The 15086-nt window shown below is 39.6% G+C and overlaps 1 protein-coding gene across 1 annotated transcript in view; it reads left to right on the top strand.

Moving 5' to 3' along the window:
• The window catches only part of LOC114205549 (collagen alpha-4(VI) chain-like), a 96127-nt gene that overhangs the window by 37970 nt on the left and 43071 nt on the right, over positions 1 to 15086 (top strand). Inside the window, exons 13-18 of the mRNA XM_028099048.2 lie at positions 3741 to 3812; positions 4980 to 5006; positions 6852 to 6896; positions 8904 to 8957; positions 11016 to 11078; positions 11417 to 11482. Coding sequence (XP_027954849.1) covers positions 3741 to 3812; positions 4980 to 5006; positions 6852 to 6896; positions 8904 to 8957; positions 11016 to 11078; positions 11417 to 11482 — 327 coding nt within the window. The remainder of the gene's footprint in view (positions 1 to 3740; positions 3813 to 4979; positions 5007 to 6851; positions 6897 to 8903; positions 8958 to 11015; positions 11079 to 11416; positions 11483 to 15086) is intronic.

Raw genomic sequence — 15086 nt, 5'->3', positions numbered from 1 at the left:
GACATTTTAAAGTCTTTCATTATGTAAAGTGATATAATAAGAAATTCTGCTTTTTTCTCTTTCTCATATTTTATCAAATAATTTTATTAAAAATTCTTCCCATGGAGTTTCTATATCAGTTTTCCCAGCATTACTGAGGCCTCTGTTTTAGAAACACCTTACCTGGGGGGCACCTGGGTGGCTCAGTCGTTAAGCGTCTGCCTTCGGCCCAGGTCATGATCCCAGGGTCCTGGGATCGAGTCCCACATCGGGCTCCCTGCTCGGCAGGAGGCCTGCTTCTCCCTCTCCCACTCCCCCTGCTTGTGTTCCCTCTCTCGCTGTGTCTGTGTTTCTGTCAAATAAATAAATAAAATCTTTAAAAAAAACAAAACAAAACAAAAAAAACACCTTACCTGGTTTTCTAGAGTATATTGTGTTCCCTTCTGTCTAAATTGTTTCAGATAAACCACTTTTGCGGGGGTGTGTATGAGAGAGAGAGAAAGTGAGTGAGAGCAGGGGGAGGGGCAGAGGGAAAGGGAGAGAGAGAGAAACTTAAGCAGGCTCCATGCTCAGCATGGAGCCCGATGCAGGGCTCAATCTCATGACCCCGAGACCATGACCTGAGCTGAAATCAAGAGTCAGATGCTTATCCAACTGAGCCACCCCGGCATCTCTGAGATAAACTGCTTTTTAAGTCTGTTTATAAAGTCTGTCATTGAATATTTATTTTCAGTTTCAAAAACCCGTTGCCTCATTTTTCTTGTGAGAATATTTTTATGGTCTTCACAGTGTAATCATGAATTCTATTGCTTTGAAAAGTGATTTTTAAAAATCTTATTTGCATGACATCTAACATTTGAAATTGTGAGGTCTCACTGTCAAATATGATAAATAAATTATCTCTGTTAGATTTCCTTACCTCCTTTTTTTCTTCTTTTTTAACTGATCCGTTAGGTGACATCCATAGGGATCCCATAAATAATCTCATATTAACATTGACTGGGTGTCAACACTGTGCTGTTCAAAGTTAAGCAACGGAGAGAGTACTCTGAAATATGAGAATCTTTGTGAGGACTTTGTGAAAACTCAAGTTTAAGAATATCTTTTTTTCCAAGGAGTAATTTTGGGAAAACTCATACCTAATTATGTATGTATAGCAACTGAAACTTTAGAAACTGGGAACAGAAGTCATAAGAGTAGGTTTTTTTTCTTTTTCTTCACAATTTTCTTTTAAATTTTTAGTTGTGGCAAACTACACATAACATAAAATTTACCATCCTAACCATTTTCAAGTGTACAGTTCAGTGGTATTAAGTACATTAATGTTGTTGCCAACCACCACCACCATCCTCCATCTCCAGAATGCTTTTCATCTTGCAAAACTGAAACCCTGTCTTCATTATCACTAATTCCCGATGACCCCATCTCCCCAGCCCATCTCTTCCAACCACCATTCTACTTTCTGTCTCTATGAGTTTGACCAAAATAGGTCCTCATTAAGTAGGTTCATACAGTATTTGTATTTTTGGCTTATTTCATTTAGCATAGTATCCTTAAGATTCATCCATATTGTAGCATATCAGAATCTCTTTCCTTTTTAGGACTGAATAGTATTCTGTTGTGTGTATACGGACCCTTTTTCTTTATCAGTTTATCTGTTAATGAACACTTGGCTTGCTTCCACCTTATGACTGTCGTCAATAATGCTGCTATGAATATGTGTGTGCAGATAGATCTTTGAGACCTAGCTTCCAATTCTTTGGGGTATATACCCAGAAGTAGCTTTGGTAGATTATATGGTAATTCTATTTTTAGTTGTTTTTTTTGAGAAACTACCATATGTGTTCCACAGCAGCTGAACTCTTATATTCCCATGAAAAGTGCGTAACTGTTCCAATTTCTTCACATCCTCGTCAACACTAGTTTCTTTTTGTTTTTGTTTTTGATAATAGCCATCTTAAGAGTGTTTTGTTTTGTTAAAAATAAACTTTAAGAATTTTCCCTTTGTGTCCCTTTGTTAGGGACATTTGTTTTGTATATAGCAACTATTTCCTAATGAAGGCAATAACCAATTATTCATGATTGGTAACACTGTGTAGTACAAAATAGTAAAGAGATATCTTAAAATTAAATTTTCCAGATGAAACTTAAACACCACACATTGAACCTAAAACTGCAGACAGATGAGGAAGAGGGGGGAAAATAGACATTTACCTGGCATCTACCGTATGTGAGGCTTTGCGTTCAGCATTTTGTACCCATAATGACATTTCATCTTCGTGACAATCCTACTGATGTGTGCTACTACTTTCATTTTATAGATGTGGAGTTCAAAACTCAGAGAGAGTGACTTAAAAGGTCAGATAGAGAAGGTTGGAGTTGTGCCCAGACCCCTGTCAGTCTGATGCCAGAACCTGTGCTTTTCTCGTCATCTCTTGCTGTTTAAGTACAAAACACCTCACTTGTCCAATTTGTATGATTTGTGAGGTACTTTCTTTCATTCTTTCTTTTTTTTAAGATTTTATTTATTTATTTATTTGAGAGAGAGAGAGAACACATGAGCGAGCATGAGCAGGGGCGAGGGGCAGAGGAAGAGTGAAACTCCAAGCAGATTCCCAAGCTGAGCATAGAGCCTGATGCAGGGCTCGATCCCACAACCCTGAGATCATGACCTGAGCCGAAACCAAGAGTCAGACACTTCACCGACTGCACCATCCAGGCTCCCGTGAAGTACTCTCAGTACAGTCTCATGCGTTCAGTACCATGATCTTACGAATCGTTAGCATCAGTATTACCAAGATCCACATTTTATAAATGGAGGAAATTGTAATTCACAGAGTCGTGTGCTTATCCAAGCTCACAAAGCAAGGTGGAGGAGGAACTAGGACTTGAACCCAGGTCCTTTTATTTTTGATCCAAAGTGCTTCTCACTTCAGTGTGTTCTCTTTTACTATCCCAGGCAGCTTATGTCGTGAAGTCATCCAACCTCATTAAATCAAAGTGAGATTACATTTGTAGACCCTCTTGATGAAAGCTCATGGGATATACAGTACTTTCTAATTTACATTTAATCAATTTGGCAAAGGCATTCTCTTCCCTATCCAATACCTAGATCAAAGGTTATATTCACTAATGTAATTTAGGAAGTCATTCTTCAAATCCTGACTGGATGTCCTCTGTGTGCCAGACACTGTACTTAGGGCTGCGAACCTAGAGATAATTAAAAGAGACATTGTCCTTGTCTCCTAGAAGTTCTCCAAATAGCAGGAAACAATATAACACAGAAACAGGGAATAGCACACAATGTAATAGTAAAGGCTTCTCAGAGGAGGAGGTGACATATGATCTATACCTTAGGAACGGACAGGAGTTCACCGAAAAGAGAAAGAGTTAAATAATGGTTGATTCTTTGCAGAACAACAAGGAAACCTTCACCCAATTTTAGCTGCCAGAAGGAAATGTTCTGACACACCTTCTGTTTGCTTGAATACTGAAGTTTTGCCCATGTGACTTGAATGACTTGATCAAAAATATAGATAATTCAGATTTGTATGATTTGGGGTTATCAGTATGGGCAGTTGACCGATGGACATTGTGATTGTCTTGCAGATAATCTGATCAGGTCTTTGAGGATATAGAGGTAATTGTAAGGACAGCATCATATTTTAGTCATTCTGATGGTCATCATTGCTGATTTAAATCAGTTGGGTGATGATGGAGATAGTTGCTTGACTGTCTCCATGTGTGTCTTTATTCCATAGGGAGAAAGAGGCCCCCAGGGCCTTCCTGGACCTCGAGGTGAGGAAGGATGCCCGGGTGTGAGAGGACCTAAGGTGAGTGTAAACCTCCAGCTGTGTAATTCTTTCCCTGTCCCTGTTTTATCCCTTGAGTTTGAGGAACATTTTACTTCTTCAACATAGCTTCTTAGCTCTCTCTCAGACTGAGGGTTTCCCAGAAGTAGAGCCTGAGAAAAGGAATCAAGTGCAAATAGTTTATTGGGAGGGAATCTCAGTAAATACTAGCAAGACGAGAGAGAAATTAAGGAAGGAAGGTGACCTAAAAAGGGTATGTGGCATCAATTAGATTACCACTGTGGGTAGGTGGAGCCTAATCCTGCTGAGGAACTGTGTGAGCCAGTGTTGAACATGCACCTCGACGTTGTGCCATCCAAGGGGGCAGAGTGCTGGGGCATTTATACACCAAATCCTATCAGGCATAATTTGCAAGCTGCTCCCAGGGGGTATTAATTCCCCAGCACTTCTGAGCTGCATTGCATGTGGACAGGCTCTGGTACCAGAAAAAGCCCTCAGGAAAATATTTTTATTTATTTGAGAGAGAGTTAGAGGGAGAGAGAGAGAGAGCACGAGCAGGGGTAGGGGCAGAGGGAGAAGTAGACCCCGCTGAACGCTGGCAGTTGGAAAGGGGTTTGAGAATACTGAAATTTTAAAGCCTAAAGAAATAATGGGTAGGGCTTCTTTTTCAGTGGTTTCATAAATGTCTCTTAACCTTCCAGGATTAGAGACTCTCCTTAAATAAGGCCGGAAAATTTTCTCTACAATCTCCGAGTCCTATAGAGGGTTTTTCTGACCATAGCAACCATGTTCTGTACATTCTAACAAGTTACTCCTTCAATTAATTTGTCCTGTTGTTCCTGGGAGCCTTCTCATGCTTCTTAGACAGTGTATTCTCACTTTTGTTTGAAAAAATATGATTGTGCCATTAATAAGTGGCACGTCATTGCCATTTTCTACTCACCCCTACTACGTTAGGAGTTGCCAATATGAATTTTTCCAAGTCACAGGCAAAGGGAAGTGGTAGTAATCAGAATGCTGTGATGTCTCCAGTGATTATAGTCGCTGGAGAAGAAATCTTCATTTTGGTCTACTAATTGCACTTTCTTGGAATTCAGGAATATATGGTGTCCTAAGTGAAACAAGGTTTAAAAATCTTACTCAAGCTCAGTTTTTTGTTTTTTTTTTTTTATTTCCTCCTAACTTTAGGGAGCAAGAGGATTTTCAGGAGAGAAGGTAGGTGACCTTCCTTCCTCTTGCTCAAACTAGAGAGCAACTTCTTTAGGAAAGAGTACTGAGTCTACTTGCTTTTCCTTTGCTTGAGCGAGGTGGGACTTAAAACTTTTGGACAAGGAGAAATATCAGATGATAATAGCCAAACTGCTGTGCTAATGAATGGTTTAAGGCAGGGACATATATGAAAATGTATAATTATCTATAATAATTGAGCCACCATATTTGTCACGTGACGCTCTGGAAGCATTGGTCCTGAATTCAAGGTGTGGTCATCAAGGTGAGTATCAAATGGGAGATGGATGCCAGGCTAGGGCTGGTAGGAAAGGACCTGGCACAGTAAGGGAATGACTTTACATTCAGATTCAGAGGCATAGTACCCATTCGCTCATTTGTGCACTCAAAAAATATTTTTGTAGGTACTCACTCTGTTCCCCACATAATCCTTGGCAGTATCTACAAAGTGATGAACAAGACAACAAGGGCTGATAGAGCTTCTTGACTCATGTCTCCTGGTACCACTGATTCACCCTTATGGCCGTGGCAAATATATCACATAATTTTAGTCTGCGAGTTTGGTGTGCTTGTTTTCAGGCACTATCTCAGCTGTCTGAGACTGACAGCTGACAGACTGACAAAAAAGTGCCTGAAACTTGATTTCCTTGTACAATAGTAGGAGTAAATCAACTATTCCACGCATGGTAATATGCATTTTATTTGGCTTGCGAAACTGTGGACTTTTTCCCCCCCAAAAATGCTTTATAATAAATATGGTTTTTTAAAAAAGATTTTTATTTTTATTTGTTTGAGAGAGAGCTGGAGGGAGAGAGAGAGAGAAAACATGAGCAGGTGGAGGGGCAGAGGGAGAAGTAGACTCCCCTCTGAGCAGGGAGCCCAACTCAGGGCAGGACCCTGGGATCATGACCCTACCTGAAGGCAGATGCTTCACTGAATGAGCCACCCAGGCGCCCCTATAATAAAAATAACTGTCATTCGGATATAGTTGGCAAAACAAAGGGCCTATGAGTTGGAAGCAATGGAATACTTGATGAGATGTCACTCTGCAGCTGCCAGTTTTAACTCTTACCCAGTTAGCTTCAGGTTTTCTATTCTTAAGGAGTTTTCTAATGGTAAGTCTCCCCAAATACATACATATGGATACACTCCCATTTAAGTCCTCCTTAATCTGAGATCTTATGAGTTTCCATTACGCAAATTAGTTCAGGCATATTTGCCAGTCTTTTTAAATTAAAAAAAGCCAATGACAAGAGGACCATCTTTAACATGCAGACAACCAGTAGGAAATATTCTTTCAGTCTTGTGGAAGAGTTACTACTTGTTCCCAGTGCAAAAGTTGAAAAAAAAAGAAGTCTCTCTTTTTAAAAATTTTTTATTTACTTGACAGAGAGAGACAGCGAGAGAAGGAACACAAGCAGGGGGAGTGGGAGAGGGAGAAGCAGGCTTCCCGCTGAGCAGGGACCCCAATGCAGGGCTTGATCCCAGGACCCCGGCATCATGACCTGAGCCAAAGGCTGACACCCAACAGCTGAGCCACCCAGGCGCCCCTCTCTCTACCCATTCAAAATTTGAGTTTCTTTTTCTTCATATCTTTTTTGTTGGAGCCTAAAACTGTCAGGAAAAACAGTGTATAACGCTAATGACTATTTTGGGAATGAAAATGATCATTGTTTCTTAATATATGAATGCAGTATATAAATGTCACTTTGGAAGGTCTAGATTCTTCTCCCAATGAAAAACAAATATTAGCAAGGAAATTAACATCAAAACAAGAAGCACCTACACCTAGTCCTCTTTTCTGTAACAGTTACATCTCCCTTTGTTCCACAGGGAAGCCCTGGTGATGAAGGTGTTGATGGCTTGGTTGGGGAACAGGTATAGAAAGTTTCTCATTTGTATGTTTCTCCTCTACTAGCTTGGTATTTATGCTCTCTATTTATACTTTCCATGAAATAGTCTAGAAATGTTAGCATGCATACTCAACAGTGCCTGAAGTTAATCTATTATTTGCCCTTATCCTCAAAATATAAAGACCCTAGAAACGTAGCTCTAATCAACTGCCTCCCATAATAACGTGTTATTGTCCAATATCTTATTCCCATTTATTTTTGTTCAATTCTATCAATTAGATATTGTTATTACTGTTTTACTTAGTCATTGCTCATCCAGCTTTACCCTCAAATTTGTTACTTTTGCCGATGCCTTCCAAGGAACATGAAAGATCTTGTTTCTTTTGCCTCAGGTACAACTTTTAGAATTTCTTTTAATGGAGTTTATAAATTCCTTTGGTTTTTATTTCTCTGAAAATCTCTATTTTACCATTTTTCTTGAAAGAGTTCTTGGGGAAATAATTTTCTTTCAGCACTTAGAAAGTGGAATTTCATAGTCTTCTGGCTTCCATTGTCTTCTGTCTCTCATTAGTGCTATTAAGACGTTATCCATCAAGCTCATTGTTGTTACTCTTGTCAGCAATCTTAAAAAAATATGCTGCTTTAAAAATTTCCCTTTCTTTCTAGTGTTCTGCAGTTTCAATATGATGTGTCCAGGTGTGAGTTTCTTTTTATTTATCCTGCTTGGAGCTTTTTAGGTTTTTGAATCTGAGCATTTGTGCCTTCTGTCACTCCTTAGCAAATTCTCATTTTGAAATGTTTATCCTTCCCATTTTCTCTATTATTTCTTTTTTTTTAAAGATTTATTTATTTATTTGAGAGAGCAAGAATGAGAGAGAGAGAGAGAGTACATGAGAGGGGCGAGGGTTAGAGGGAGAAGCAGGCTCCTCACTAAGCAGGGAGCCTGATACGGGACTCGATCCTGGGACTCCAGGATCATGACCTGAGCTGAAGGCAGTCGCTTAACTGACTGAGCCACCCAGGCGCCCTTCTATTATTTCTTTATGGAAGTCTAATTAGAAATTTGTGAGACCTTATGCTATCATCAATGTCTCTTAACCTCTCTTTCATAAAATTTTCTGTTTGTCTTTCTGTACTGCAGTCGGAGTACTTTCTCCAGTTTCAAGTTCACTAATCTTATGTCACTTGTGTTTAATATACCATTTAACCTGTCAAATGGATTTTTAATTTCAATTATTCTGATTTTCACTTTAAGAAGTTCTATTTGATTCTTTCTCAATTCTGCTTGGTCTCTTTTTTAACAGCTGCATATTATTTTACTCATTCTTTTTTTTTAAACCTATTTAAAGGTATGAAATATACTTATTTTACATTCGGCATATGATAATTCCAGTAGCTGTAGTCATTACAAATCTGATTTTGTTGCCTGTTTTTTCTGCTGGCTTCTCCCTCATGGTGTCTCCCTCATGTGTGTTGTGACTTTTGATTGATTTGATTTGATTTTCTTTTTTCTCCTTTTTCCTTTTTTAAAATTTTTTTCTTTCTTTTTTCCCTTTTTTGTGACTTTTGATTTAAATTCATTTTTAAATGAACTTCATCTGTGAGAAGTCATTAAGGCCTGCGTTGAGGTTGTTTCTGCCACGTACTTGGTGGCATGTCCTCCTGAGATCACTTCGAAATAAATGATGAGATTTGGTTTTTCACATTGCATTCACGGAGTGATCAGAAGTCCTGAGGACAGCCAATAGCTGTTACTTCTCTGGATTTCTTCTTTCTCTTTACTCTGAACTCTAAGGATTTCTCTTGTTCTTTATCAGCTCACGAATGTATGTGGAGTATCTTAAACTTTGCTATCTGGAATTTTATACTGTTTTTCAAAGGAAGGATTGTTCAGGGCATCTACTCTGTCACATACAAGTCGGATGGTAAAGAAACTTTCTGCTCTTGGCTAGAATGTAAAACTACGTGAAAAAAGTTTCTGGTGTGACTTGATGTACAAAACTTCTCTGTATATTTATTTTTCTTTTTCTAGGGTAATCGTGGAGCCCCGGGGTCATCTGGAGAAAAAGGAAATAGGGGAAATCGGGTATGTGTGTAAAAAGTGAGGATATTCCCCTCTCATATTTCTACTGCGTAAACTGACCTTGACAGTTTATTTTTAAGTTCTGGGAAATAATCCTCTAGTGGTTTAAGTTCTAGATTGGGAATTAAAGGGCAATAAATATTAGCTATTTGGAATCTTTAGTGAAGACCCTCCCATGCTGCTAGTGAAATGAATGATGGAAACCAGCTTCTTTCGCCTTTGGAACAGTAATCGCCATTCCCTATCTCATGGGTTTTGCAAAGCTCCCTGTCACCAGTGATTCAGTCTCACACCCTAGCCCTCTCAGCCACATCCTTCACTACTGTCAGTCCAAAAGTGTCCTTTCCAGTCAGATTGTACTACTCATTGTCCCCTAAGAATTCCTTGCGCATGCCCACCTCTGTATCTTAGCTCATGTTAGGTACCCCATCCTTGAGTGGCTTTTCCCTGCTTCCATCTCCAGTGTTTATTTGAATATCACTTTCTCTTTGATTTCCAGCTCCTCTCTTTCCCCCTCAAGATACCCTCCTTGATCATATCAGTCTGTAGTGCTCTCTCCCTTCTCTACATCCTTCCCGTATTATATTTCTATGTAAGGAAAGGCAGCTGCCTGGCGTATGTACCACAGCTCTGCCTTCCTGTGCCCATGGCAGATATTACTGAGCAATTATGGAATCCAGCCAGAGGGATCCATCTCAGAACTGTTATAATCAGCTTCTGTTGATTGACTGGATTAGATAAGGGGTGGGGTTATGTTTTTGTGTGCCCCTCATAGAATTAGAGTAATGCTTTTACCCCAAGGTGTGGATTGATTTCCTGATAAGTAAAACAAGGAGTCATAAGAAATGGTTCTTTATTGGGGTAGGTTTAATTGATAAGCTGCAATTTGGAGATTAGATTTTGGAGAAGGTGGGGGAACACTGCACTTATTTCAAGACCGGAGAGCCTTCAGTTTCCATCTAATTTAGTCAAATTCAATAAACACATGTTAAAGGCTTCTTACTTGTAGAGCGTATCTAGCAAAACACTTAGAAAGTTGAGCACATCATAATAAGAACAAAATACCAGGCTCTGTACTCAGCATTTTAATTTATTATTCCATTTAATTTCCATAATAGCCTGATAAAATGGGTATATCTGTTTCACAAATAAAAAAATTGAATCTTAGAGAAGTCAAATTTGCCTAGCTAGTAAATTGGATAGCAGGGTTGGAATTTAGTATTAAGGAACTCCCTTTTATCATTATATCAGGCGAGGAAAGAGGTAAGGTGGAGTAATAAGTAATAATAAGAAGTAGCATTTTTTTTTTTTTTTTTTTTTTTTTTTTTTTAGAGCCCAGAGAACATTCCATTCCCGGTGTGTCTGAAAACCAGATCTCAGAGATGGGTCCTACTTCACTATGCTCAGAGTGTGGCATATACCCTCTAGAACCAGGCACATAACATAATTTGAGGAAGGTTCCTGGGGTGGGGGCTCTTTCCTACTCTGCAGGAACTACTACACAGAGGGGGTACCATTAACAGCAGGTTTTAAGAGCGGCAGCCATTTGCTTATATCATAGTCTTATGGCAAGTTGCTTCACCTCATTGGTTCCCTTTCTATAGTAGGAGCTCCAGAAACATTTTTCTCTCTTTTGGCCCCTTTTTTCATGAGATCTTGCTGTGCCAGCGCTGCCCATGTCTGTGGTAGAGAAAGCCTTCTTCTTATGTGTGTTTCTGTGTAGGAGTATGAGGGAGAAGTGGAAAGAACAGGGACTTGGTAGGGAGAGCTGGGTCCAACTTCCCTGAGCCTTAGCTTACTTGCATGCGATATGTAATTCTTGAGTTGTAAGGGTTTAGTGAGGTAATGCCTGCCTAGGACCACATATATCACAGATTTCCAATAAAAAGTATGCTCTTTTCTGCATTGCAACCTCACCTATTTAGCGGCAAATGCTTTAAAGTTTAAGTACTAAATTGGTCTTTTAATGCGATTCTCATTTTCCCTCTTAATGTTCTCTTTCCTTTAGGCAAATAAATAATCTTTTAAAGTGACACATGTTTTTTTTTCCTGTGATTTAAGGGCTTGACAGGACCACCTGGACCTCCTGGAGAGCACGGAGAGCCTGGGTTAAGGGGAGACCCTGTAAGTGCTGGTTGAAGGATTCTGTTTTAGTCCAGGGACTTATAAACAGTTTGCTTAGACACAAAGACAGCAATTAATTATTCATCACGAGACATCTGTTCAGCCTATCTTAGCCTTGCAACAAATAAGAGATTTGTGAGAAGACCCATCTTATAGAACGTTTGGATTCTTAAAGAGTTCGCAACTTTAATTGCATTGGGTATTCGGGATTTCTGAGCAGGCCCAGACAATTAAAAATTCTACTTTGGTGCCTTTAAAAAATCATATTTCCTGTCATACGATATAACTTTTCCTATCTTTCCCATCCATTTGAGGTAAGCAACTTTTTCTTTTCTCAGGGGGATCCTGGAGCAGATAGTTACATCCAAGGCCCTAAGGGAGAAAAAGGAAGGCGTGGACATTGGGTAAGATGGTCTCTGTTTGTTTGGGGATGCTGGTACATGTGGGAAAGATGTAACTGGTGAAGAAGGCTTGGGCGTTCTGGCCGGATCAGCACAGAGAGCACACCTGTGGGCCTCCACTGCCCGTGGAGACAGGAGCTCTGAATGCTAGTCTCTACTTACAGCCTTGTCCTTGCACCCTTGTCTAGTGGTTCCTTTTCTCCTGAAAAAAATCTCATTTCCCACAACACTAGTAACACAAGTTACTTAGTCTCCTTTATCCTTGGTTTCTTCATCTCCAAAATGAAAACCTCAGGCTCAGTGATGCCTAAGATCTTTTCAGTTTAAGAATTCTCCAGTTTCATAATGATGTCTTGATTTAAAAGCGGTCAGGCCATTACACTGCTGACTTGCTTTCCACCACTGCCAATGTTGATTGATGTGAATCGAGTACTAACCACTTTTAAAGATAAGATCCTTGTTTAGCTTGGAAGATTGGAAGTGTCATGACAGAAGATCTCACCAAAGGTGGAAGACTTGTTAACTTTGCAGATGCTGCTAACTGGCTGGAAGCCATATTTAGATGTTTTATGTCCTAGTCATTAAAATGCATGACTGAAAAATGGCCAAAGTAACCCAAGTATCTCAGTCTTCACATCTCATCATTCCCAACTTCCAGAAACAGGGTCTGCACAGCAAAATTTTTACACCTGGAAAGCAACCTCTCTTTGCTTTGGACTCCAATTTGCCTCCTTTGACAAAACTTTAGGATGTTGATTCTCTTCCCTAAGTTGTGACTCATTCACATACATTTTATATATGTCCAGAACCAGAGTAAAATCCAGTTTGTAACAGGATCAGTATTATGTGGCTATGCCAGAAAGCTGTCACTCCTTACTGCAAGAATTTCTCATCTTGTCGTTAATTACAGTTATTTTGGACAAAATCCATTGAGAGCGTTCTCTTGGGTGAGTTGAGATCAGAGAGCCCTGTGAATAGCTACTCAATCAGTTATGAGATTGAGCTAAGAAAACAGCAGGGCAGTTCTTAACCCATCTGGGCCCTGGTTTCCTCATCTGAAAGGTGGGAAGGTTAGAGAAACCATTTCAGAATTTCCATGAGTTAATGGTTGTCATGGGAAGGAAGGTATATGAGTTGAGATTTGTTTCCATGATTTGCTCGTGGTTTTACAGCTAGGAAAGAACTTTGGCTTCTAGACCAACTGTCCAGTACTGTGTGCATCACAGCGATGGGGAGAACCTCCTGCTCACAGTTTTCAGAGGTCTGGTTCCATTGCTGACTTTATAGCTAAGGGTTAACTTGGAACATCAGATCCCTGAATTGTGTGTGCAAACCAAAATTGTGACCCTCTGAAGTGGTGCCACGTCATACTGCACTTGTGTTCCACGTGGTTTCTACTCCCATGCTGAGCTCAAAGAAGGGTGCTTAGTATTCTCTGAATAGACTTGGGTAATAAAAGTCACTCTCACCAATTACATAAGCCTGCTGTTGCGGAGGCTGAAATTCTAGCCTGTTAAGTGCCCCTAGAAGATAAACCTCAAGGGGGCAGTCTCTCCTCGGTACAGGTTTCCTTGGCTATGTCCAAGCAGAAGTAGAGCGTTCCTACGAAACCAATCATCAACAGAAATGGAGTAAGCGAAGAAGCAATTACCATTAATTTCTACGGAAATATTTTTAAGTGTTCCCCGACCCCAAAAATAACCTCTCTTTGGCTTCCCTGATACCTTAGGACACATCTTGCTAAGGGATGCACAAAATAAATTGAGATGCACGGATGCTCACAGAGTTCAAAGCTATGGCAGCTGGATGTTGAGATGATGCTGAGTGTGGTCCCCTGGGAGGGAGTGTGGCTTCGCGGGGCCTCTCACTGTATGGAGTACGCGCTGCCTCTGTAAGGCTCAGTGGCAAAACACATGCTGAGTGCTGTTTTCAATTTTTGCCCTTTTCTGTAGAAGTGAAAATCCTCCTTGAATTTCTTTTGAAATTCAAAAATTTTTGAAAAAAGTATGAACACATACTTTTAAAGAGGGAGAGGATACCTGTATTTGTTTCTGGGTTGAACCGAAGAGGAGATTCTATGTTGCAATTTGGATGGAGACAGTCCCCCAAATGAAGCAGTCTTTTAAACGAAACAGAAACTTTATTGTACACCCAGTATGGGGGAAGGGATGGAAAACCCTTTTGCTTTTCCACTTCTGAGAAGGAAAACCAATACAACGCTTTTGGAAGGCAATCTGGCAACATACATCAGCTAGGACTACTGTTTGTTGTTTATATGTTTTAATAAACATGGGTTTATATATTTTAATATACAAGTTTATATATTTTAATATAGGAGTGACAAAGCCTGACTGGCAGTGTTTAGCTAATAAACATGTTTTTGATAATCCAGGAAAAGGTGATTTCTGGTTTGGTACACTAGCTCAATGATGTCATCAAAAGCCAGGGATGTCATCAGGGACTCAGACCCTTTCTTCCACGGTGCCATCCTCAGCGTGGTCCCCGGGCTTAGCAGCCCAAGCATTTTGTCTTCATTTTTACATAAAATGCCAAAAGGAAAGGCACTTTCCTTTCATCAGGGCACTGCCAGCAATATTCTCTTCTTGGCTCATTTGGCTCATTGACTGGCCCCTGTGTTCCCCACCTGCCCTTGCCCCATTTTAAGAAACCCAGAGAAAGCAAGTTTCTGACACAGGAAATGAGATTTCCGTGACTGGGGTTCAGACCTGTCAGAATTCATCCCTTGGAGCTGGGCGTGTTGTCCCAAATGAAACAGATTTTCTTAGCAAGAAAGAAAGGGGCAAGAGAATTGTGTAGCCCCCAACTGTGTCTGCCGCGGATTAAGGTGCGTATGTCCTTTAATCCAGTCTTTCCCATTCTAGAAATTGATCTAGAAGGTAACCATGGACCAACACAAAAATTTAACTCCAAGGATAGAGATTAGATTATTAGGTTTTAAATCACTACACTGCTTGAATGTCCGATGATAAGGGATTGTTTATATAAACAATGGCACATGATCAAATATTACTAAGCCATGGAAAATAGTTTAGAAGACTATTTCATAACAAGGAAAACATTCTGGATGTAATATTAACTGAAAAGACCAGATTACAAAACTCTGTATTCAGCAAGAGTCCGAATTGGTAGAATGTAGCTATATCTATCTATTCTGGAAGGAAAAACACCCAGAAATTATGCATTTTTTTCTTAACCTTATTCTCTGAATTGTTGAAAGATTCTATGATGAACTTGTATTATTTCTTACCCCGACTTTTCATTTTGAAGAGTTTTAAATCTGCAGAAAAAGTTGTAGTTGCAAGAACAGCATAGTGAACACCAATTGTTATCATTTAGCCATATTCACTTTATGTCTCTCTATACAGATACATAGGTAATATTTGAAATATTTTGCTGAGCCATTTGATTAGTTAATTATTTAATTAATCAAGGGTTAATTGAAGGTCTTACAACATTTCTCTTCCAAATATACAACAAGTATCTTTTCAGAACAAGTACATTCTCTTATATAAACATAATACAGTCACCACACTCAAAAAAATTAGATATGGCACAAAATTATTTTCTGATATGCAGCCCATATTGA

Source organism: Eumetopias jubatus, unplaced genomic scaffold (assembly GCF_037043125.1).
Source record: "Eumetopias jubatus isolate StellerSeaLion01/CBP00866 unplaced genomic scaffold, mEumJub1_p1.0 scaffold_1, whole genome shotgun sequence".
Taxonomy (NCBI): domain Eukaryota; kingdom Metazoa; phylum Chordata; class Mammalia; order Carnivora; family Otariidae; genus Eumetopias; species Eumetopias jubatus.
This window is presented reverse-complemented; position numbering and strand designations above follow the sequence as displayed.